Source organism: Corvus hawaiiensis, chromosome 18 (assembly GCF_020740725.1).
Source record: "Corvus hawaiiensis isolate bCorHaw1 chromosome 18, bCorHaw1.pri.cur, whole genome shotgun sequence".
NCBI lineage: Eukaryota > Metazoa > Chordata > Aves > Passeriformes > Corvidae > Corvus > Corvus hawaiiensis.
Genome location: NC_063230.1, coordinates 1,660,446 through 1,681,880, shown reverse-complemented (window position 1 = coordinate 1,681,880; position 21,435 = coordinate 1,660,446). Strand labels below are relative to the sequence as shown.

The following is a 21,435-nucleotide window of genomic DNA, read 5'->3' as shown; positions in this document are numbered from 1 at the left end:
TTTGAACACCCCCTTAGGCCACCGAAAGGGCTGTGAGCAGGTGGATACCAGATCTTGGGCATTGTCTGTTCTCCCGAGCTGTTCATTCTCCAGGAAGGAGGTCTTAATGCTGGGGGATGGCTTTCCCACTCTTTGGGTGTTTCCCACTCTTTGAGGGAGTTTTGTCTGTTTGTCCTTCCTTTGGAGCAGGAAGATCCCCCCCGTCCCTGTTCGGGGCTGTGCTGGCACCAACGAGATGAAACTCCCGTCCATATTCCTGCTTTTCCCAGTGACTTTTCCCCTACTTGAGGAGCACCTGCCTCCAGTGCGTGCCCAACCCTCCCAAACACCTGCTTTGGAAGGAAGGGGGGAGGTGGGAACGAGGAATCTCCCTGCAGGTAGCAGATGGATCAGGGCTGAGCTGGGATTCACACTTCATGGTCAGTTGACCCCTGGCAAGGGGCCACACCAGTCCCTCTTCCGTGCCAAGGCTCCTCAGCAGCAGGGACGCAGGAATGAAGTGCAATTTGGACCCTTTGGCTGATCCTGGCCCAAATTCCTCCCCTGTGGGCCATTGGCAGAGAGGAGCTGCTGGTTCCGTGGCAGCAGAGCCCTGGGCCAAGGCGGGAGAGGGCTGGGTGTGCCCTGGTGATGGTGGCCAGGCTGCCAGGTGGCCCTGGCTCGTCACAGCATCTCCCCACGCTTCAGTTTCCCCGAATCTCTTCCATCAATTTGTTCCCACTCTTCAGCTGTCACCTCCTGCGAGCTGTTTTCCGTGGTGCATCCATAAAAAGGCTCAGCAGCTGAGGAATGTGCTCCTGCAGCTGACGCTGGGGCTGGGTGAAGAGAGGAGGATTCATGGAGTTTGGAGGAAAAATGCTTTTATTGCTGCATGCCCCGTTGAGGGATGGTTTTGTAAAAACGTGAGCGTGGCAGGTAATTTAAAAAACAAAAAATCCCCGTCGTTCCTGATGTAGGGAAAGGAATTACCTCGGTAATTCACCATTAATCCTGTCTGGATCTGAGCTTATCAGCCGTACAAGAGGCAGCCGGAGCCCAGAGCCCTGAGCGTGATTTGGTGCCTGCTCAGACTCAAAATTCTGGCCAAATCTGAGCCTTCAGCCCTGCCCCTCCCGCCCCATCCCTGCCCTGGGGCCAGTGCGGGTCCTGGGGCCAGGGGGCACTGCCACCGTGGGGAAGGAAAGGGCAGGACCGCGCTGAGGAGCGGGGACAGCAGCAAACAACTATTCCTGAGGCTGACTCTGCCGTGGAGAGCAGCTGCCGGGGGCGGGCAGGATAAACCAGCCTGGGGGAGTTTCTACCTCTTCTTTCCTACTTTTCTTCCTCCCTAAATGATTCCCCAAACCCAGAGCATTCCTGGGCAGGCGGGGCAGGGGGAAGTTGAACTTCTCCTGCCCAGTGTGACCATTCCAGCTGCAACCTCCATTCCCCACAGCTCATCTGGAGGGGATGCAGGAGTCCTGCTGAACTCAAAAACGCGGGGCAGGGGCTGTCAGAGTGAATCGAGCAGCCCTTCCTCTTGCAGAGGCCACAGAGATGCTCGGTGCTCCCTCAGCCTTCCAAAAATTGCCTCCTTTTCCCTGTTGCAACATCAGCCTAAATCCAGACCTGATGGAGTTCTGCCTTTCTGGTGGCCTGTTTAGGAAAAATGAAGATGTTCTGCATGCAAGGAAAAACGGTGTTGAAGTGATTATGAATGTCCCTAAAATGACAAACCCACAACCCTTGTCCCCATCACGGCGCTCCCACTGGTGCCACCGACAGGGAATCAGCGTTCCTGGTGCTGCATCACCCCGGCCAGGAGCAGAGAGAGGCTGCTGACCTCGCTGGGCTGCTGTCAGAGCTGAGCCAGTGGGGAAAACTGGAGGAGAAGCAGCCAGTCACGGCTTCAGGCTGGGGGAACAGCCAGCTGGGCACAGCCGTGCCAAGGCTCGGGTAAAGGTGGCACCCCCCAGCCTCGGGAGAGCTGCTCCTGCCAGGGGACTTCACGGTGTCACCGCAGTGCGAACCACAGGCACCGAGACAGCTCGGTGTGACCTCAGTGTCCCTGGGCTCTGGGGGATGTGTGGAGCAGGGCTGGCCAGGGCGGCTCCTGCAGAACCCAGCTGGGTTTAAGGGATGGAGGAGCTGCTGTTCCTCCTGGAGCTCCAGCTCTGCTTGGTTCCAGCTTTTCCTTTGGCATTACCTGCCCCGAGTTCTTCTCCTGCTTCTCTGCCCCTGCAGAAATACCACCCCCGTGCCTGGTTGAGCGTTTTCTTCCTTAAACCCATTTATTTGAGCTCTGTGTGCAATTTCCCTCATCTCCTCTTCCTCTCTGACAAGTCAAGCTCTTCCAGAGCTTTCCAAATTTCCCAAAATTGACGGTGCAGCTTTTTAAGGCAGGCTGTTCTTTTAATAAGGAATGAAAAGGTCTGGGGTAGAGGCACAGCCAAGGACCAAGCTCTGACTGGGATTTGTTCCTGCTTCCCAGGGCTGTGAAGTTCTCAGCCAAGCTGATGGGCCAAGCCATGGCCAAGAGGGTCAAGGCCACCATCCTGTACGCCACGGAGACGGGGAAGTCCCAGGTCTACGCAAAAACTCTGTGCGAGATCTTCAAACACGCCTTCGATGCAAAGGTATTGCACCAGCTCCCGACTTGTGACGGGCGTGAAATCATGGGTGTTCCAAGGAAATACATGGAAAACAGCTGCCAAGGGCCTTCAGGATGTGACCTTGTGGGTCTGGGTTGGAGCCTGCACAGGGATTCTCCCAGCTGATTTCGTGCAGCCATTGCAGCACCTGTTTGCCCGTGGTCCCTTGGGTGGCAGCTCCAGGGCTTCCCGTGTCCCTCAGGGCTCCAATTCCCACCCTCCCCATGCAGAGATCTCAGGGATGCACTGTTCCCATCCCCAGGAGGCTCCCAGCTCTTTGTAACCTCCCTGTGCTCCCAGGTGATGTCCATGGACGAGTACGACATCGTGCACCTGGAGCACGAGACCATGGTCCTGGTGGTCACCAGCACCTTCGGCAACGGGGACCCCCCTGAGAACGGAGAGGTAGGACAGCAGCGAGGGGTGGCTGCAGCAGGGGACAGCAGTGGCACAGCAGCAGGAACAGCCTCTTTCAGCTCAGACTGAGCTGGAGTGACCCAAACCAGGTCCGGGTGCTGTACCTGCCTCCAGCCTGCCCTGGAGCAGGGACATCTCCTGATTCCCTGCCGGGAGGCAGCCAGTGACCCCCTGCCAGTGTCATGCTGAAGGTGACAGTCCCCTGGCAGGGGGCTGCCACCTCATGCAGCCCTGGGCAGCTGGGAACAGTGAGCAGGGAGCAGAGCCACGGCCCAGGCTGTGCTCGGGGCTTTGTTTCCTGCAAAACCTGGCAAAACTGACGGCCTTTTTTACTCTTTTTCTGTAGAAATTTGGCTGCGCATTGATGGAGATGAAGAATCCCAACTCCAACCTGGAGGAGAGGAAGTAAGAGCACTCCAACCCCTTCCCCTCCCACTCCAAACCCCAGCGTGCAGAACAGGTTCCCTGCCTTCATCCTCTCCCAGGGGAGTGGGAAATCCTCGGGCAGGTCTCACATTTGCAAATATCCAGGAATGGGGCCTGCCTGGAGAGCCAGGGAATGGAGAGGGTGGAGGTCCCAGGAAGGACAAAAGCACAGAGTCAGGGGTGCCTGTGGATCCCTGCTATTCCCTGGGATGGCACCTTAATGCTTCTCTCAAGAGGCAGGAACCTATGGCAAAATAAGTAAAAGTAGGAATTTCCCCCAAGTCATCGATTCTGAGAGCCAGGGCCTGTCCAGGAGACACCAAAATAGTACGAGTTGGAGGTAGAAGGGAGTTCCCAGCCTTGCAGATGTAGGTGGGGGAGGGCTCGAGAACCAGATTTAGCTGCAAGCATGGTGTGAAAAGATTTCCAGGGAAAATAAAAGCCGCGATAATCCTGTGATGTTTGTAACCGGTACCTTGGAGACGGAATCTGGGATTGCAGAAAATCCCCCTTCACGGGAAGATGAGCTTTGAGCATCTCCGTGCGGATCCCCAGGGGGCTGGGAAGGGAGGGCAGTGTGAACAATCGTTTGGGGTCTCCTTTTAGCCGTGAAGGATAAAATATTTCCCTGAACTGGGACACGGCTCCACCCTGGAATGTCTCCTGAGCTACCAACTGGCACAGGGCTGCTCCTTAATTAAGGATGGAGCAGCCCTGGCCGGGGATCCGGGGCGATTCCAGCGCCCTGGCCTGCAGCGGTGTCACGGGGCTGTGGAGCGGTGACAAACACGGCAGGGACCGGCCCGTGGCTCTCTGGAGCTGGCCCTGCTGCAGCCCCAAGTGCTGTCCTGGCCCAGCCGCCGGATGGGTCCCTGCAGGGCTCCCCAGCTGGAAACCCCTCAGGTTCCTGATGGCCTCAGTGGGGACAGTGATGGAGCAGGACGTGCAGGCTGCCCTGGAGGGCTCTGGATGGAGATAGGGGCAGTCCACACGTGGTTCTCACTCCAAGGATCTTCTCCTTGGGTGCTGCCCAGGGCCAGTCAGGAGATTGGAGGAGTTAAAAGCCCCTGAGCTCGGTGCTTGCTGTCCCAGACACCCCGAAGTGTGATTTAAAGGCTGGCAGGAGGTTCTGAGAGCCAGGCAGGGACACCTTCCACCACCCCAGGGTGCTCCAAGCCCTGTCCAGTCTGGCCTTGGGCATTGCCAGGGATCCAGGGGCAGCCACAGCTTCTTTGGGCACCCTGTTTTTGCGATTGCCCCAACCAATATCCAGCGCCTTGCTAACATCGAGCACGCAAAAGTCCTTTTGCCATGAGAAAAGGAGACCTGGAAGGGACTGTGAGGGGAAGAGGGACAGTGTCAGCCTGGCAAAAGAGACCTGGAGAGAGCAGTTCCTGTCCATGCACCTGCCCACGGACTCCCAGCTCCACCAGGGAGTGCTGAGGCCCCTCAGGGTGGGGTGGCCTCTCCAAACCCCAGTGTCACAGGACCCTGCCAGGGCTCTGCGGCCCCAGCTCTCTGTCCTGAGCCCTGAGGCTGTGCTGGGGTTGATATTTGGCTCCTCACGTCTTACAGTGAGGGTTTTCCAAGGGTTTTCCGAAGCATTCCTAAGCTATTCCTATTCCAGGGCCTGCTGTTCAAATGCAGCCCAGCCTTCAGCAGCCATCCCGCACCACAAGGACCTTCTCATTCCAGAGCAAGCTGCTGCTGCCCCGACGTGGGGAACTGGGGCTTTGTGTCCATCTGATCCAGGGGCTTGTGCTGCCCTGCACAGCACCTGGGCTTGTGGAAAATCCCCCATCACTGGAAGATGAGCTTCGAGCCTCTCCGCGCAGATCCCAGAGGCTGGCGAGGGAGGCCACGTATCCCGGGGTAACCCGGGGCGAGGGCACGGCCCAGGGACAGCGGAGTGGAGGAGCAGAGGAGCGTGGAGGTGTGGGAAGAGAGGGGGAGGCTGAGGGGCAGAGGTGGCACCGGGGGCTCTGTGACCCCGGCTGTCACTCGGCTGCGGGGCCGTGCCGGCTGCGGGAGCTGTGCCGTGACTCATGCACACACCACTGCTCACTGCTCTGGCTGTAAATTTAGAAACTCTTGTGTGGAGCAATTTTGGAAGATGGTTCAATTCAGAAATACTTCTGCTGTTGTCAGATTTTTTTTTTTTCTCCGCTCCCCTTCCCCCTCCTCATCCCTTCTTCTCTCACTCTGGTTTTTTTTTTTTTCTTTATTTCCCACTTCCTGTGAGTGAAAAAAACCCTCAGAATATCTCTTCAGACACACACCCGACCTTGTGTGCTGCCAGGGAAGGACAGGTAGAGCCAAAGGTCCTGGCAGCTCTGCGTCACTGGGGACAAGGTGGTGGCCAGCACCTGGGTCAGCACAGGGGGAGGTGACAAGGACCTCCTGGAGCATTCCTGCTCCGGCTGGGGGATGCACAGGGGTTGCTGTGGCTTTACCCGGGCAGGGAACGCATTCCCCTGCTCACGGAATGGTGAGCCCTGAGCTCTGGCTCGGTGTCCCCCACATCTGGGTCCCCTCTGAGCACGAAGCCAGGGGAGAGCCGCGCAGGTGACACCAGGGTAACCCTGGGTGCTGTCGCTGCCCACAGGAGCTACAAGGTGCGGTTCAACAGCGTCTCCTCCTACTCGGATGCACGGAAATCCTCCAGCGATGGCCCCGACTCCAGGGACAACTTTGAGAGCACGGGGCCCCTGGCAAACGTCAGGTACAGGGGACAGGGTGGGGGGGACAGAGCAGGGGCTGGGGCTGCACAGAGCCTGTCGCTCCCACCTCACCCTGAGGTGTTTTGCCCATGTGCAGACCCCTCCAGGCTGCTGTGGGCGGTGGTGGGACAGGAGGGGACACGCCAGTGTCCCTCCCAGCTGGGCAGCCACAGCCGTGCCCCCTCTCCGCAGGTTCTCCGTGTTCGGGCTGGGCTCCCGCGCTTACCCCCATTTCTGCGCCTTCGCCCGCGCCGTGGACACGCTCCTGGAGGAGCTGGGCGGAGAGAGGATCCTCCGCATGGGAGAGGGGGATGAGCTCTGTGGCCAGGAGGAGTCCTTCAGGACCTGGGCCAAGAAAGTCTTCAAGGTAAGCGGGGGCTGCCCTGGGGCTCCGGGGAGGAGCAGGGGGCAGAAGGGCAGAGTTAGAGCTGGATCTGAACCCAGCCTCCCCTTCCCTGCACCGGGACACTCCAGCACCACCCCAGCCCACAATAAAGAGGTTTCCACATTTTGGCGGAGCTCTGGTTTGTGCTGACCACCCAAAGCCACCAGTGTGTTGAGTTCCTGTGTTATCCCAGATATCGGGGAAGGAGAGCACCACGAGACGTGCCTGTGGTATAGCCCTACAATTCTGGGGACTCCTTCTCCACGAGGGTTGGGACAAGGGGGGTCAGCGGGGGTCAGGGAGGTGCCTGAGGGCCTGGTGTGTGCTGCAGGCAGCGTGTGACGTGTTCTGCGTGGGGGACGACGTCAACATCGAGAAAGCCAACAACTCCCTCATCAGCAACGACCGCAGCTGGAAGAGGAGCAAGTTCCGCCTGACCTACGTGGCCGAGGCCCCGGAGCTCACACAAGGTACAGGCGGGCTCACCTGGAGGGCTCTGGCTGTGGGGCAGATGGGCAAGACACAGGGGCAAAGGGGCCAAACCCCCTTTTTTGTCTCTGTTAAATTCCCAGCATTTCAGCCCCACCTTTCCCCCCGTCCCAGGCCCCTCTGGCCGGTCCCTGTCTGTGTCTGTAACAGAGATGTTTGGATAGGACCTGCTCTCCCTCCTCCTGACCCCGTTTTGTGAAGCGAGGAGCTGGAAACTTGGGATCTTTCCAAGCTTATTTTGTCCAATGCTGCTCCATGGAGCATTGCAGAGCAAAGGCAGGTCCGGCCCATGGACACCTGGCCCCTCAGCACGGCTCCTGCAGCGCAGGATCTGCCGCACCGGCTCAGCTCTTCCCAAATCCAGACGCTTTGCTGCCAGCCAGGTGGCACTGGCAGCGAGAGGAGCCTGTGGGCAACGTGAGGCCACAGCCCTGAGTCTCATGGGGGTGGTTTCGGGGTCCTCCTTGATCACTACAAAAAGGGACCCGTGCTTGGTTCTCCCTGGGCATTTCTGATCCCTCGGGCTGGCAGGAGGGAGGTCAAACCCCTGTGGTCAGCTCTGGTCTGAAGGGCTGAACCCACAATGATCCTACAAAAGCCAGAAGCGTTGGCCGTGCTCCGCTGAACTCCTTCCCTGGCTCTTTTCCTCCTCAGGACTGTACAGCATCCACAAAAAACGCGTCTATGCAGCCCGGCTCCTCACGCGCCAGAACCTGCAGAGCCCCAAATCCAGGTAGGAGATGCCGCTCTCCCGGGAGCTGAAGCCACACAGGGTGCACCCAAAACAGTCCTACAAACGGCCCTTGAGCCCCGGATGCTCCATGGGATCCGCTTTTGGGCAAATCATGACTGGAAGCCACTGGAGGGTGTTCCCGGCCTCCATGCACGGTGAAATCCCTGCTGGTGCCTCCCTCAGCCTGTGGGGAGCTGGCTGGCGCGGCAGCAAAGCATGGATAAAATGGCTGTGCAGGAGGTTAAACTGGTTTTTCCCCTTTTAAAAAGGGGGGTGAGTCAGGGGGTGCTGCAGTGTCCCTTCTCCCTGCTGTGACCTTGGCCACCACAGCTTGGACGCGGCACCACCGCTGCCCAGCGCACCCAGCCAGGGCTCAGCGATTCCCTGAAGAGTTCCCCCAAACCTCTTTTTCCTGCTTTTCCTCCTTCCCCTGCAGCCGCCTGACGATTTTCCTGCGCCTGCACACCAACGGGCACCAGGAGCTGCAGTACCTGCCCGGGGACCACCTGGGCGTGTTCCCAGGGAACCACGAGGACTTGGTCAATGCCCTCATAGACAGGCTTGAAGATGCCCCTCCGGCCAACCAGCTGGTGAAGGTGGAGCTGCTGGAGGAGAGGAACACGGCTCTAGGTAACCAGGGAGTGCCCGTGGCCTCTCTCCTCCTTTCCCAGCTCCTGAAGTTCTTGTAGCTCCTCAGGGAGAAATCCCCAGGGGGGATAATTTTCCGTCTCCCTGCCGTGTTGGCCCAGATTGGGAGCACCTCTTTCATCCCTGCTCTGCCCAGAGCCATTGCTCGTCTGCACTTGGGAGGTGGAGCAGGGGTTTGAAGGGTGGGCAGGGTGCTGGGGGAGATACTCCATGGAAAAATTAGAGGTGTTTATGTTCCCTTAGAAAGGGCAATGTCTAGGACTGGGAGGAAGAGCAAATGGATCTTGGGGGGCCATCCCAACACCGTATTTCCAGGATAAGTCCGATTCCCTACTGCCACACGCGGTGTAACTGGAGATGGAAAACCTTAATCCAGTGTCTCCAGGGGGGAGGAAAACCAGGATGTGCCCACCTCGGCCCTGCTGCTCAGCTGATGCCAGGCTTGTGCTGGATTCCCTCCTGGCAGGTGTCATCAGCAACTGGACAGACGAGAACCGTGTCCCACCCTGCACCATCTTCCAGGCCTTCACGTACTACCTGGACATCACCACCCCTCCCACGCCGCTGCTGCTGCAGCAGTTCGCTCTGCTGGCCACCAGTGACAAGGAGAAGAAACGTCTGCAGGTCCTCAGCAAGGTAAAGAGCCCCAGGTTCTGCGAGGCCCTGGGGACAATCACAGCCCCAGCCAGGGCCTTTTCATCCCACACCGTGTTAGGCTGAGTCCCTACCCCTGAGCAGGGCTGGGGGTGCCTTCACCGCCACCCAGCTTTGCCACGGACCTGGTGGGATACCACTCGAGGCACCTGGAAAAGGTGGATCCTGCAGCTCTCTCCTCCCTCCCTCTTTCCCAGGGCTTGCAGGAGTACGAGGAGTGGAAGTGGTCCAAGAACCCCACGATTGTGGAGGTGCTGGAGGAGTTCCCCTCAGTGCAGATGCCCTCCACGCTGCTGCTCACCCAGCTCCCCCTCCTCCAGCCTCGCTACTACTCCATCAGCTCGTCCCCGGAGATGTACCCAGGAGAGGTCCACCTCACCGTGGCCGTGGTGTCCTACCGCACCCGAGGTACCGTGCCGGGGTCGGGGCTCTGGGGAAAAGCAGCAGCAGCAGCACAGGGGCAACCCCACAGAATCTCCAGCAGGGAGATGATGATATTTGAAAGCCTTTAACCAGATTCCCTCAAACCATGGCACTGCTGTCCCATGTCGTGGAGAGTGGCAGTGCCAGAGATGTCACTTGTGGGGCAGGTACAGAATCCAAGCTCCATGCGGGATTCTGTTTGCCCACCCCAAAATCCACATTCCCGGTAGCCAAACCTCTGCAGTGGTGCAAGGACTGATGTGTCCAAGCATGGCCATGGTGGAGATGGACACAGCATGGTGTGTCCAAGCACGGTCATGGTGGAGATGGACACAGCGCAGTGTGTCCAAGCAGATGGACACAGCACTGGTGTGTCTGAACACGGTCATGGTGGAGACGGACACAGCACTGGTGTGTCCAAGCATGGTCGTGGTGGAGATGGACACAGCACTGGTGTGTCCAAGCATGGCCATGGTGGAGATGGACACAGCACTGGTGTGTCCAAGCATGGTCGTGGTGGAGATGGACACAGCACTGGTGTGTCCAAGCATGGTCGTGGTGGAGATGGACACAGCGCAGTGTGTCCAAGCAGATGGACACAGCACTGGTGTGTCTGAACACGGTCATGGTGGAGACGGACACAGCACTGGTGTGTCCAAGCATGGCCATGGTGGAGATGGACACAGCACTGGTGTGTCCAAGCATGGTCGTGGTGGAGATGGACACAGCACTGGTGTGTCCAAGCACGGTCATGGTGGAGATGGACACAGCGCAGTGTGTCCAAGCAGATGGACACAGCACTGGTGTGTCCAAGCATGGCCGTGGTGGAGATGGACGCAGCCCTGGTGTGTCCAAGCATGGTCGTGGTGGAGATGGACACAGCCCTGGCACGCTGCAGGACACAGGGAGGACAGAGGAGCTGCCATGGAGGGTTTGGGTCAGGGAGCATCACGATGCTGCTCCTGCCAAAAAGGTCCAAAGGAGAGCTGGGTGCTCCCTAAGGATTGTGGGGGTCCAGCTATGGCAGGCTTGGGTCCTGGGTAGCTCCACAGAGGGATCCAAGCACCAAACTCTGCCATGTTCCTGGAGAATGGATGCTGAGATGTGGAATGTTTCAGGGAGGGGTTCACGCAGGATGTAGCAGGGAGGTAGCAGGGAGGGCTTTAGGAAGGAAAAGGCTTTAGGAAGAAAAAAGTCCTTGGGCAATGTGCCATGGACAGACCTACTTCCCTCCCTTCCCAGATGGAGAAGGACCCATCCACCACGGAGTCTGCTCCTCGTGGCTCAATCGGATCCAGACAGATGAAGTGGTGCCCTGCTTTGTACGAGGGTGAGTGGCCCACACAGGGCCAGGGCTGAGGAAGAGGGCGTGAGGCCCCTTGCAGCATGAGCGCTCTGCCCTCAGCTGTTGTCACAGTGGGAGAGAACAGGGCTGGGTTTGTGAGCAAATGGTTCCCCTCTGGGAGAAATTCCACATGAAAACATCACATCCTGGGATTTCACCTCATTTTCTCCCCTCCCTCTCCGGGAGGTGGCTCAGCTGGCTGCGGGCAGAGTTGGGGGAACACCCAGCTTGTGTTTAACTGGATCTCTGATGCATGCAGGGCGCCCGGGTTCCACCTGCCCCAGGACCCCCAGGTGCCCTGCATCCTCATCGGCCCCGGCACCGGCATCGCCCCTTTCCGCAGCTTCTGGCAGCAGCGGCTCTTCGACATCCAGCACAAAGGTGGGGCCCTCCTGCTCCTCCCCTCCAAGAGATTTTGGGAACCCTGGGCTTGGGGTGGAGGGAGGGGGGTCCCATCCTGCCAGGGGTGTCCCAGCGGATCTGCTGGCGGGTCTGGAGGGCGGTGGCTTGTGGGAATCAGGTATTGGGGTGCTCTCCAGCTGACTGCTGTCCCCATCCCGTCCCCAGGGCTGAAGCCTTGTCCCATGGTCCTGGTGTTCGGCTGCCGGCAGTCCAGGATCGACCACATCTACAAGGAGGAGACGCTCTTTGCCAAAACCCAAGGTGTCTTCAGAGAGCTGTACACGGCCTATTCCCGGGAACCGGACAAACCAAAGGTGGGCACAGCCCCGGGAACGCCAGGCAGCGCTGGGTGCCCACAGGGAGCCAGCAGGGTGTGGAGATTCCTTGGCACAGCCGTGGTCACTCACCCCCAGGGCACATAAATGTGCAGGGCTGTCCCTTCCCAGTGATCAGCATTCCCAGGGTGTGTCCCCATCCTGGTGCCAACCTGAATGTGTGCCCAGGCTGCTCGGGAAGGGAAGGGAAGGGAAGGGAAGGGAAGGGAAGGGAAGGGAAGGGAAGGGAAGGGAAGGGAAGGGAAGGGAAGGGAAGGGAAGGGAAGGGAAGGGAAGGGAAGGGAAGCTGTCACCCAGTGGGGTGGCCCAGAGCCAGTGCAAATCCCTGCCCCAAATCCCCGCTGGGACCTGAACAGGCCTGGCAGACATGGTGCAGGTGTGCCCATGCAAGAGCAGAATGATGCTTCACCGCTGTCCCCATCTCCTTTTTGTCACTGTGGGTACTGCGAGGCACAGCCATGCCCCCAAAGAGGGGTCACCTCTCCCTGCTGCCCCAGGGCGGGACAGGGCTGAGAAACCGGAGCTAATCCCAGCTCCCTCCTCCTCCTCCTCCTGGTCTCTCAGAAATACGTGCAGGACGTGTTGCAGGAGCAGCTGGCCCAGACGGTGTTCAAAGCGCTGAAGGAGCAGGGAGGCCACATCTACGTGTGCGGGGATGTCACCATGGCCGGGGACGTCCTGAAGGCCGTGCAGCGCATCGTGCGGCAGCAGGGCCAGCTGTCGGCGGAGGAGGCTGGAGCCTTCCTCAGCAAGCTGCGGGTGAGTGGCGTGTGCAGCGTGACACGGCCGCCACCTGCGTGTGCCCCGCCGGCACCTCCTGCCACGGGCACTGCACCTGCTGCCTCCTCCCGCCTGGAGAGGTGCCGGCTGCACCCAGCCAGGCTCGGGAGGGTGACACTCCGGAGGTTTGCGTGCGCAGAGAGGTCACTCTGCTCCCGTGAGGAGCGTGCTGAGCGCTGGTGCAGCGCTGCTGGGCACCCCCGGCACGGCTCGTTCGCCCTGCAGAGTCCCTCCGTCAAAAATCAGATTTGTCAGGGCGTTTTGTGGGTTCCCTCTCCGAAGGTCTCTGTCTGTGTGCCCCTGGCCAAGCACAGATGGTGCAGCTGAAGCTTAAATGAGCTCAGTTTGGGACACAGGCCCGAGGAGGGATGCTGGAACAGCTCTGCTTCTCCCCAGGAGGAGAACTCAGCACCATTCCCATGGGATTACCCTTTCTGAACCATGTTCCCAATTCCATCCAGGCCCCACGGGAGCCCAGAGCCACTGGTTGTCCACAAACTGGCTTTGGGCTGCTCGTGCCCCTGCCAGCCGGGAATTTCCAGCAGCTGAGGGGGTCTAACACACGGAGCAGCTCCACTGTGCCCCGGAGTGTGACCTTGGCAAGGCCATTCCACCTCCTCCGTCCCACCCGTGACAGACCCCAAACCCTTCTCCGTGCATTTGGTGCCTCCCCACCACACGGGGTTTTGCTGGGGCCGCCACCAACCACTCACAAATTCCTATTTTCCCCTGTGCCCCTCTGCCACCCTCTCTCCCAGGATGACAGCCGGTACCACGAGGATATTTTCGGAGTCACCCTGCGCACGTACGAGGTGACAAACCGCCTTAGATCCGAGTCCATCGCGTTCATCGAGGAGAGCAAAAAAGACACGGATGAGTGAGCGGACGGGTTTATTTTAACCCCTGCAGTCGCCTCGTGGGCTGAGGGATGGGGAAAGGGTGGGAAAGGGTGGGAAAGGGTGGGAAAGGGAGCTTTAACTTTTGTGCACATGTGGTCCTTAGAGCAGAGGCTGAGGAAGGATTTTTGCTCTGGAAGCCTCTGGAATAGCTGTTGCCTCTCTAGGATAAATCCCCCCAGCTTCCCCATTTATTGCAGCGATGTGCTCAGGCCTGCCAATCCCATCCAAAGGGGATGTAAAGGAAAACAGCCCTTCCCACTGCCTGCTTCCAGGCTGGAAAAACCCATGGGAAGAGGTGACTCTCCCCAGCTGCAGGGAGGCCTGGCTGGCTCCAGGTGTTCAGCTCTCCATGCTCGTTCAGGAAAGATCCAGAGATTTTTCTCCCTGCTGTTGTAAAAACAACCAGAAGTTTAAAAAGAAAAAAAATAGAAAGAAGAAGAAATCTTGACATTTGCTGTGTTTGTTTCTGCTCTACCAAGTGCTGCCATTTGCTCAGCTTGGTCATGGTGGGATTTTCCCTGGCTGAGCAGAAGGATTATTTAGGATAAAAGCTGGGCAGCTGCATGGATCTTGCTCCTTGTGCTGGCCCTCGGTAGCCTGGGGTGAAATCCCTTCCCTGTGTAGCGCCTGCAGTGGGTTTCCCCACGACCCTGAGGTTTGGTAGGAATTTTTCTGCAAGGAATCACATGCTCCAGGGTCTGGGCTCTATCAGAATGCCTCAGTTTCCCACCTTCCTGCCTGCCTCACCCAGCTCTGTAGACTCCTGCCCAGCACATGGAAAGTCCAGGTCGGGATGATCCCAGTGCTGCTCGCTGCTCCCTCTAAAGCTGGCCTTTCTCCCCTTTCCCTTGCAGGGTTTTCTGCTCCTAACTGGACCCTCTGCCCCCCGGGGGATGCCAAACCAGTCCCAGCACCTGCTGCCCCCTCCAGCTGGAGGGCACTGGGTTTTGTATTTCACGGACACGGTGGCTCCTTTTCCACGGGGAACTGCCCATGGAAAGCGCTCTGTCTCTCGTCCTGTTGTTGTGTACTGATGATGATGATGATGATGACGACTTTTATTTCCTTTTCTTCCTCTTCCTCTTGCTCTTGTCCTGTGGCCATTTCTTTTCACCTCCTTCCTTCCCCTTCCCTGGATTTCCCCACTGGAGTTTGATGGCTTTATAACCTGCAGTGGCTCTTTCCAGAATTCCACATTTCCCCTCCTTCCCATGAGGGTATTTCGCAGCTGCATGAAATCACCACCTTTGTGATCATTTCTGGGCATTTTTGGGGGTGAGCAGAGGTGGCAGGGGCTGGGCAATGGTGAGGTCTTGTTGCTTGTCCAGAGCTGGGGGTTGTTCCTGCCAGGCTCCCTCTTTCCGCAGCTCGGGGCTTGGCTGAATCCTTGTGTTTTCACGGCTTTCCTTTGGATTTGGACAAACCTGGGCTCATGCCCGAGGCTGGGGGCAGATGATGTGCAATGCCCTCGTGCCCATGAGTTATCCCCCCCCAAGCAGCCCAGGTACAGCTGTGTGGTTTTTGATCTGATTTACGCCTCACGATTCCTCCTGAACGGGCTCTGCGCTTTGTCTCCCTTTCCCTGCTCCCTTTCCCTGCTCCCTGTGAGCCTCTCCTTTTGCTCAATCCCCAACTTTTGCTGGCGTGGAAGTTCTCCCACACGCTCTGAACGCACAGGCTGATGCGCAGGCTAAGGAAAAGCTCCTGGCAGTGACTTCTCCAGAGGGTTTGTCAGGGAATATTCCATCTGCAGCCAAACTCCGAGGGCCTGGCTGCACCCAGAGCTCTGCACGCCATGATCCCTCTCCCAGCCATGAGGATGGACAGAAGCAGCTCCAGCTGCCAGAGGAACCTCTTGGGAACAAAGGCAGCCCTTGGAGGGGGATGGAGGCTCCAGGTCCTTGGCGAGGATGTGCCAGCGGAGCATCCTGAAATCCCAGAGCCATCAGCTCTTAGCACACTTCATCAGCACCTCTGGGACAGCAGATCCCAGCCCCTTCCACATTTCAGGGAGCAGAAAGTGCCACCATGGAGCGACCTGCCTGCCAAGAGAGACACGTGTGGCATTTTGGGGGTGAGCCAGCCCCCTCTGTGCCACCTACCAGGGCCACGAGCTGTCTCAGCCAGGACACCTCATGTGAGAAGGGAGGTGAGATCAGCTGCAAAGGTGCCGGGCTCTGACATGCTCACACCTCAGCCCTGCTGCAAAAACCTGGCCCCAAAAGCAATTTGTTAACACAACCACAGGAAGGCTGGAGAAAACAGAAAGCCTCTAACAGAGAAAAGCTGCCTGCAAGGGAAAGAAAACATGACCTTGTGTGTCCTTCCTCCTGCTGCACCCTGAAGCATCACAGAATATTCTGAATTGGAAGGGACCCACAGGGACCAAGCCCTGCTCCTGATGGAATGGCCCATCCAGTGGTTGAACCTCGGCGTTTTCAGCACCCAACTAAGCCAATCCCAGGTTTGTCCTCCCTCGCTGCCAGCACAGGGACAGCAGGACGTGCCCGCAGCTCGTGCTGGGGGCAGGGGTGCAGGGTTGGCATCTCGAGGTGGCAGCTGCTGATCCTGCTCTCCTGCCCCGCTCCGCTCAGCTGTGCACGGACGCCTGGATGGAGCCGAGCACCTGAACTGGCAACTGGCAGATTGTCCAGGAGCTTTCCCAGGGCTGAGATCACCTGCCCTGAGCCAAAGGCAGCACAAAAAGAGCTGCAGGAGGTTTGCTGCTCTCCCAGCCCCTGGAACGAGCCCCACTGGCTCCCCCATCCCAGGCTGTGCTGTTATTCCCACCGTCAGTCAGGATCTCCTGCCCTCTCCACGGGCTGTGACACTTCCTGCAGTTTCGAATCCCTGAAGCTTCTCCAGCCCAAAATCCAGGAGCAGAAGGGCTCCAGGCATTGGAAGAATTTGAGATCCTGCTCTGCTGAGCATCCAACACGGGATAAAACGAATAAATGCTGCCACAGTGTGGCCGGAGCTGAGCTCGCTGCGCTGGCAGGGCTGGGACACTCGGCCGGCTGGGTGGCACTGCCTGGGGACTTGGTGACCTGGAGGTGAAAGCGGGAGAGCACCGGGCAAAGGGCAGCTCACCCCTGCGGGTTGTGCCCCAATCCCGGGGCGGGCAGTGGCATGGGGGAGCTGGGTCCCTTGGCTTGGGATGTGTGAGTTTGGGAGAGGTCCTGTCTGGGAGAAAACCCGCTGGCCCCAGAGCTGGGAACACGCAGCAAGCTTGGCCCTGACCCCCCACCCTGCGGCTGCAGAAACAAAGCTAAAATCAGAAGAGAATCGGATTCGTCCTCCTCGTTTGGGAAATTCTGGCTCCGGCTTTGTGCTCTGGTCCTCCTTTAGAAAAGGGGCGCCCTGAGGAGGAGGAAGAAGAGGAGGTAGTGCCCAAAGAAGCATCCCTCTGTCCTCTTCCCAGCTCACGCCGTGGCGCTGGCAAGTTTCTGCCTCCTGTCCTGCCTCCTGCCCGCTCTGCTGAACCATCTCCCATCGGCAGCCCGTGCCTCAGCTGGATTATCCCGCTTCTCCGGCACCCCGAAGCTCGCCGCCTCCGTCTCCCCCCAGCCGGAGCCGCCGGGGAGCCCCGCAGGGAAGCGCAGCCCTGCATCCCGGGGCTCTGCCGAGGGCTCTGGGCCGGGCGGGCAGGCACAGCTCCACCAGCACCGCGGGGCTGAGCCCGCCGAGCCCTCGGGATGGGAAATGCTGGTCTGAGGCTCCTCGCCTGGAGCCGGAGGAGAAACCCCCTCCCCGCCAGGAAGGTCCATGAAGCTAAAGCCCCCCAGGGCTCCGAGCTGCCTCTGCTCCCGCAGCCTGAGCGGGACCGCTGGCTCCTCACAGGCTGCACCGCTGGGAATTTCGAGTCACTGTTTGCTGTTGAGTCAGTCTCAGACGTCTGAACTGCTCCCCTTCATCCCCTCCACCTGCAGGGGCTTCGCACTCCCCTCGAGCTTCATTTACTCCCACGGCAACGGGGGAAAGAACCTTGTGGATGTGCTCTGTTATTCCCGAAACGCGGCTCTTCCAGCACGGACTCTGCTCGTCTCCTGGGGCATTTCTGACGTGGGGGCACAGCCACGACATCTCTGCTGTAAACACAGAGTGAGGAGGGCTCTGCTCCCGCCCGGTGCCCTGAGCAGCTCCAGGGTGTCACACACGGAGGGCTTGTGCCTCTGGGGCACTTGGGTGACAAATCTGTCCCCTCTGGGTGCCTGCTGCCCACCCCCTCCTGTGCTGGACTGATGGACACCCAGCCTGGCCACTCTCCTGAGGATCTCCCCCACCACCACCTCCCTTTTTGAGCAGCTCTGCTCCTTTTCGCTCTCCAGGTGTTAAAGAGACTCTCCTCTGAACAGGAGGTTTGATTTTCAAGACGCTACCAAGTGGATTTTTTTGCAAAGATTTTAATTCCTAGGTCTTTCAAGCGTCTGCTGAGAGTCCTTCTACGGATTTGGAAACCCACGGGAAAAGGTTCCGTGCGTTCCCGACCTGCTGTGTCCACCAGCAGGGAAAAACCACTCAGTGCAAGGGTATCCAGTGCCTGTGGTGTTGGTGATTTCTGAGGTTTCATCTCCCAGGAAGGACTGGCGGGGAGTTTGTTGTTGTTCTGCTTATGAGAGACAACGGGAAACCAGTGAGACAATGGGAAAACAATGGGACAACGGGAAAACAGCGAGACATCTGCCTCCAGGAGTGGCCTCACAGAGCTGTCAGCTCCCCGTCGTGGCCTGAGCTCGTGGCACGAGAGGAACTGAGCCAGTCACATCCAAACTGGCCAGAGAAATGGGGCCTGACCCCGGGCTGCCCACGCTCCCCACCCCCTCTGTGCCTGTGTGTCCCCAGGGGGAGCAGGGACGCTGTTCACACCCTGAGCAGTGGGATCTGACGTGTCTGGGCATGGCCAGCGATCCTGCAGGGTGTCCTGGGCCCGGGAACCACGGCCCCGCAGGACAGGAGGTGGGAAGAGACCGGACAATGATCCCGTGTCCAGCCTGTGGCTGCTCCCATAGATCCTTTCCTGTCACCCCATCCCGGCTGTATCCCAGGCTCTCTCTGCCACTTCCCTCTGGAGATCCCTCCTTCTGGGCCCTGCCTGCCCCGCTGGAAGTGCTGGTGCTGGGCATGGACACGGACTCACAGTGCCTTGTGCTGGGGAGGGAGCGTGGCCCTGCTCCTGCCCCTGACTCCGTTTGGCACGGGCAGGGAAATTCCCCCTGGGATAACTGGGAGCAGACTCAGCCCTGCTCAGCCCCATCTCCCCGAGGTGGGGTTTTACAGGGAGCTGGAGGTGGGGAGAGGTCACAATGGGGGTGCAAACCGGGCCCCACGGGGCTGGGAACTCTCCCTCAGCCCGGAGAGCCCGTTCTGGTTAAACTGTGGGGGGAGAGGTCGTGTTTGTGCTTGAAGCCCCATGGACTTGCACCAAGCCCAGGCCAAAGCTGCTGCCTCCTGAATTCTGACTGAAGCCGTTCCATTGCCCTCTGAGGGCTCCCACCATTTTTTGGAAGGATAATTTTATGCTCGGCACTAAATTCTGTTGCTGCTTTCACCAGGGACTAGCTCTCAGCTTCAGAATTGCTCTGGTAACTCTGCAGTTGCATTGATAGTTCCAGAGGGGAGCCCAGTCCCTTCACAGAACAGATGGAGACACATTTTCAGGACCATTCCACTTTGCTGTAACTCCGTGTCTGTTGCAACAATTCCTTCTGCTGTAACAGGGGGAGCAAAATTTGGCCGGTGCTCTTGGAAACCTGTAACCCTGAACTCGGACAAAACTATGGAATCCAAGTCCTCCCAGACCCAAAATGCCTTCCACACCTGCTGGCTCCAGTGGCACTGGGGATTTTGGCAGCTCGCGCAGCAGCAAATTCAGAGTATTTCTGCGTGTGTCAATCCGCGCTTGCACGTGCCTGCGATGCATGGCTCCAGCAGCCCCCGGGAAATCTCCCCTTTCCCAGGGAGATCCCAGCTCCAGCTTCTTCCATGTGGCTGTGGGTGCTCAGCAGGGAGTCAGGGGAGTGGGAGGAAGTTGCTGCTGCAAAACACTTGGTTCCAGAAGTGAAACGGAATTTAGGAGAGGTCAGAAATCAGCCTGCTTTAGCACAGGGAAACTCGTGGAACATCCAAGCATTGCCATGCAGATCCACCTTTTTTTTTTCCTGCTGGGAAAATCAAGCAGACTGGAAACTCCTGGCCTCCACCCCTACAGATGTTTGGCTGTGAGGAAAGTTTGAGCCCTGGAATCACAGGAATAAAACCCCAACAGGTTGTGAGCCCACAGCTGGGCAGTGGCAGCTCTTGGGCTGATGCTCTCCTGCCACACTCATCCGTGTCCTGCCCAGCCAGATTTTGGGGAGGGAGGAGGGAGGAAGCGCCTCAAAGTGAGCAAATCAAACCTGTGGGTCAGGCCCTGGGAGTTCCTGGTTTATCAGGAGCCTATAGGGTAAAGTTTTGCAGCTATTCCTCATCAGCGTGGTGAGGAATTGGGCAAGGCACCAGAGATTTCTCTGGCATCCATGGGCCAAAGCTTTCAGAGCTGTTCTGGAGCTGTGGAAAAGCAGGAAGGCAGTGCTGGGATGCGGGGCAGCTCCTGCCCAGCTCTCTGCAGGGCTGGCGCAGAAATCTGTCGGTGAAAAGCACCAGGCAAAGTATTTTCCTTCCAGGGGCGTCCTTAACACCTGGAAAATTGAAAGGCTAAATACTGGAAAAGTTGATCTAGGAGAGGAACTGATTCGGGGCTTCTTTTTGTTGCTTTGTTTTCATGTGTTGGTTTTGGGGTGGGCGAAGCAAACAGAGAGCAAACAGCCAGTGTATCAAATTGGGATTAAATCAAACGTTCTGTTCCTACAGTAACTGCTAGCGGAGATTTTTAAAATTTATCAAGGGCAACGAAACAGCCTTAATTAACTGAGACATTAATGCTCCTTGCTTCTGAGCCTGCTTTTGCGTTCTCCTCTCCGTGTGATCGTGGCGTGGAATCCTGTCTTAACCAAACCCACCTGCCAGTAGCCCACAGGATGCCCAGGAACGTGAGATGGAGTTGGAGAATCTCCCTGCAAGTGAGGTTCAGTGCGAAATCCCCGCTTTGCTAAAATCCTACAGCACAGGCAAATCCCCACAACTCCCAGGGTTGAATTCCCACACTCTGCTGCCTCGAAATGCCTTTAAAAACCCCGGGCTCTGTGTGCTTTGTGAGTAGTCTGCAGCTTTTCCAGAGTGCACACACAATTCCCCAGGCAGAGGATGAGCGGAGCGGGATGACTTTCAGCCGGGCCTCGTTGCTTTTTCGATTGCACGGAGTTAAAAACACGGCTCCTGCCAGCTGCCCGGGGAATTTGATATTCAGTGCCAATTAATTTTTGTAATAGGAGCAGGGATTTATCCCCTCGGCTCCCTCAGTCTCAGACTCAAAGGTTGGGGGTGGATTCTTTAATTTTCCGGTGGCCTTTTCCTGAAGAGCAGCGGTGCCACGATGAGGACGGGGACTGGGCTGGGAAGGGTGGCAGCGTTGGGGCAGGCAACTCCCAAATTTCCCAGTGTGAAACCTTCAGCTTCGGGTAAATCCTGCTGGGCTGCGTGGGACTCCAGGCCCTGGCTGCTCCCTGCTTCTCGCTCCCCTCAGCACCCCTCACGTCACTGTGCCTTCATTCGCTCGAGGAAACGATGCCATGATTTGAGCCTGGCACTCTCACTTTGCATCCCATCAAACAGCTCGGTGTGTGTGGGGCAGGGGGAGCTGATTCTGTAGCTGTTCGTGTGCGATCCCGAGGTAGGTTTGTGCTGAGGAGCCATGGGGTGGGCCGAGCCCGCCTTGCGTGTCACCCTACCAGTGCTTTAAGCAGCCAGAAACGTGGTTCTTCCCCTACCTCTGAGCTCTCAATGCTGCTAAAATCTCTGCCGTTCGTCCCCTGTGCTCCAGCCCCTCTCTCAGACTGACTCTGGCTCTGTTTGCAAGATACCCACGTTGTTCTGAAGCATGCACCTTCTCTCTGTATAGTCCCAATCTTCTGATTTTATGGAATACTTATGCCTGTTTGCATTACAGTCAAAATAAAAATAATTAAAAAAAAAAAAAGCGAACTAAAAGCTGGCAGTCCCTCTCTTCTCTCTGTGTTTTTAACACCGGGAGGCTGCTCGAGGTCTCTGCTGA

At 58.1% G+C, this 21,435-nt stretch overlaps 1 protein-coding gene across 4 annotated transcripts in view; it reads left to right on the top strand.

Annotated features, from left to right (window-relative positions):
- NOS1 (nitric oxide synthase 1) overlaps positions 1 to 21,372 on the top strand; it is a 72,281-nt gene extending 50,909 nt beyond the window's left edge. For all 4 annotated transcript variants that reach the window (XM_048323270.1, XM_048323272.1, XM_048323269.1 and 1 more), the window contains exons 14-29: positions 2,471 to 2,615; positions 2,931 to 3,035; positions 3,394 to 3,452; positions 6,079 to 6,195; positions 6,386 to 6,560; positions 6,910 to 7,048; positions 7,722 to 7,800; positions 8,237 to 8,430; positions 8,915 to 9,084; positions 9,300 to 9,510; positions 10,768 to 10,855; positions 11,130 to 11,251; positions 11,438 to 11,586; positions 12,172 to 12,366; positions 13,146 to 13,264; positions 14,141 to 21,372. In XM_048323270.1, coding sequence (XP_048179227.1) covers positions 2,471 to 2,615; positions 2,931 to 3,035; positions 3,394 to 3,452; positions 6,079 to 6,195; positions 6,386 to 6,560; positions 6,910 to 7,048; positions 7,722 to 7,800; positions 8,237 to 8,430; positions 8,915 to 9,084; positions 9,300 to 9,510; positions 10,768 to 10,855; positions 11,130 to 11,251; positions 11,438 to 11,586; positions 12,172 to 12,366; positions 13,146 to 13,264; positions 14,141 to 14,156 — 2,083 coding nt within the window. In that variant the 3' untranslated portion in view covers positions 14,157 to 21,372. The remainder of the gene's footprint in view (positions 1 to 2,470; positions 2,616 to 2,930; positions 3,036 to 3,393; positions 3,453 to 6,078; positions 6,196 to 6,385; positions 6,561 to 6,909; positions 7,049 to 7,721; positions 7,801 to 8,236; positions 8,431 to 8,914; positions 9,085 to 9,299; positions 9,511 to 10,767; positions 10,856 to 11,129; positions 11,252 to 11,437; positions 11,587 to 12,171; positions 12,367 to 13,145; positions 13,265 to 14,140) is intronic.
- Positions 21,373 to 21,435: the final 63 nt, after the last annotated feature.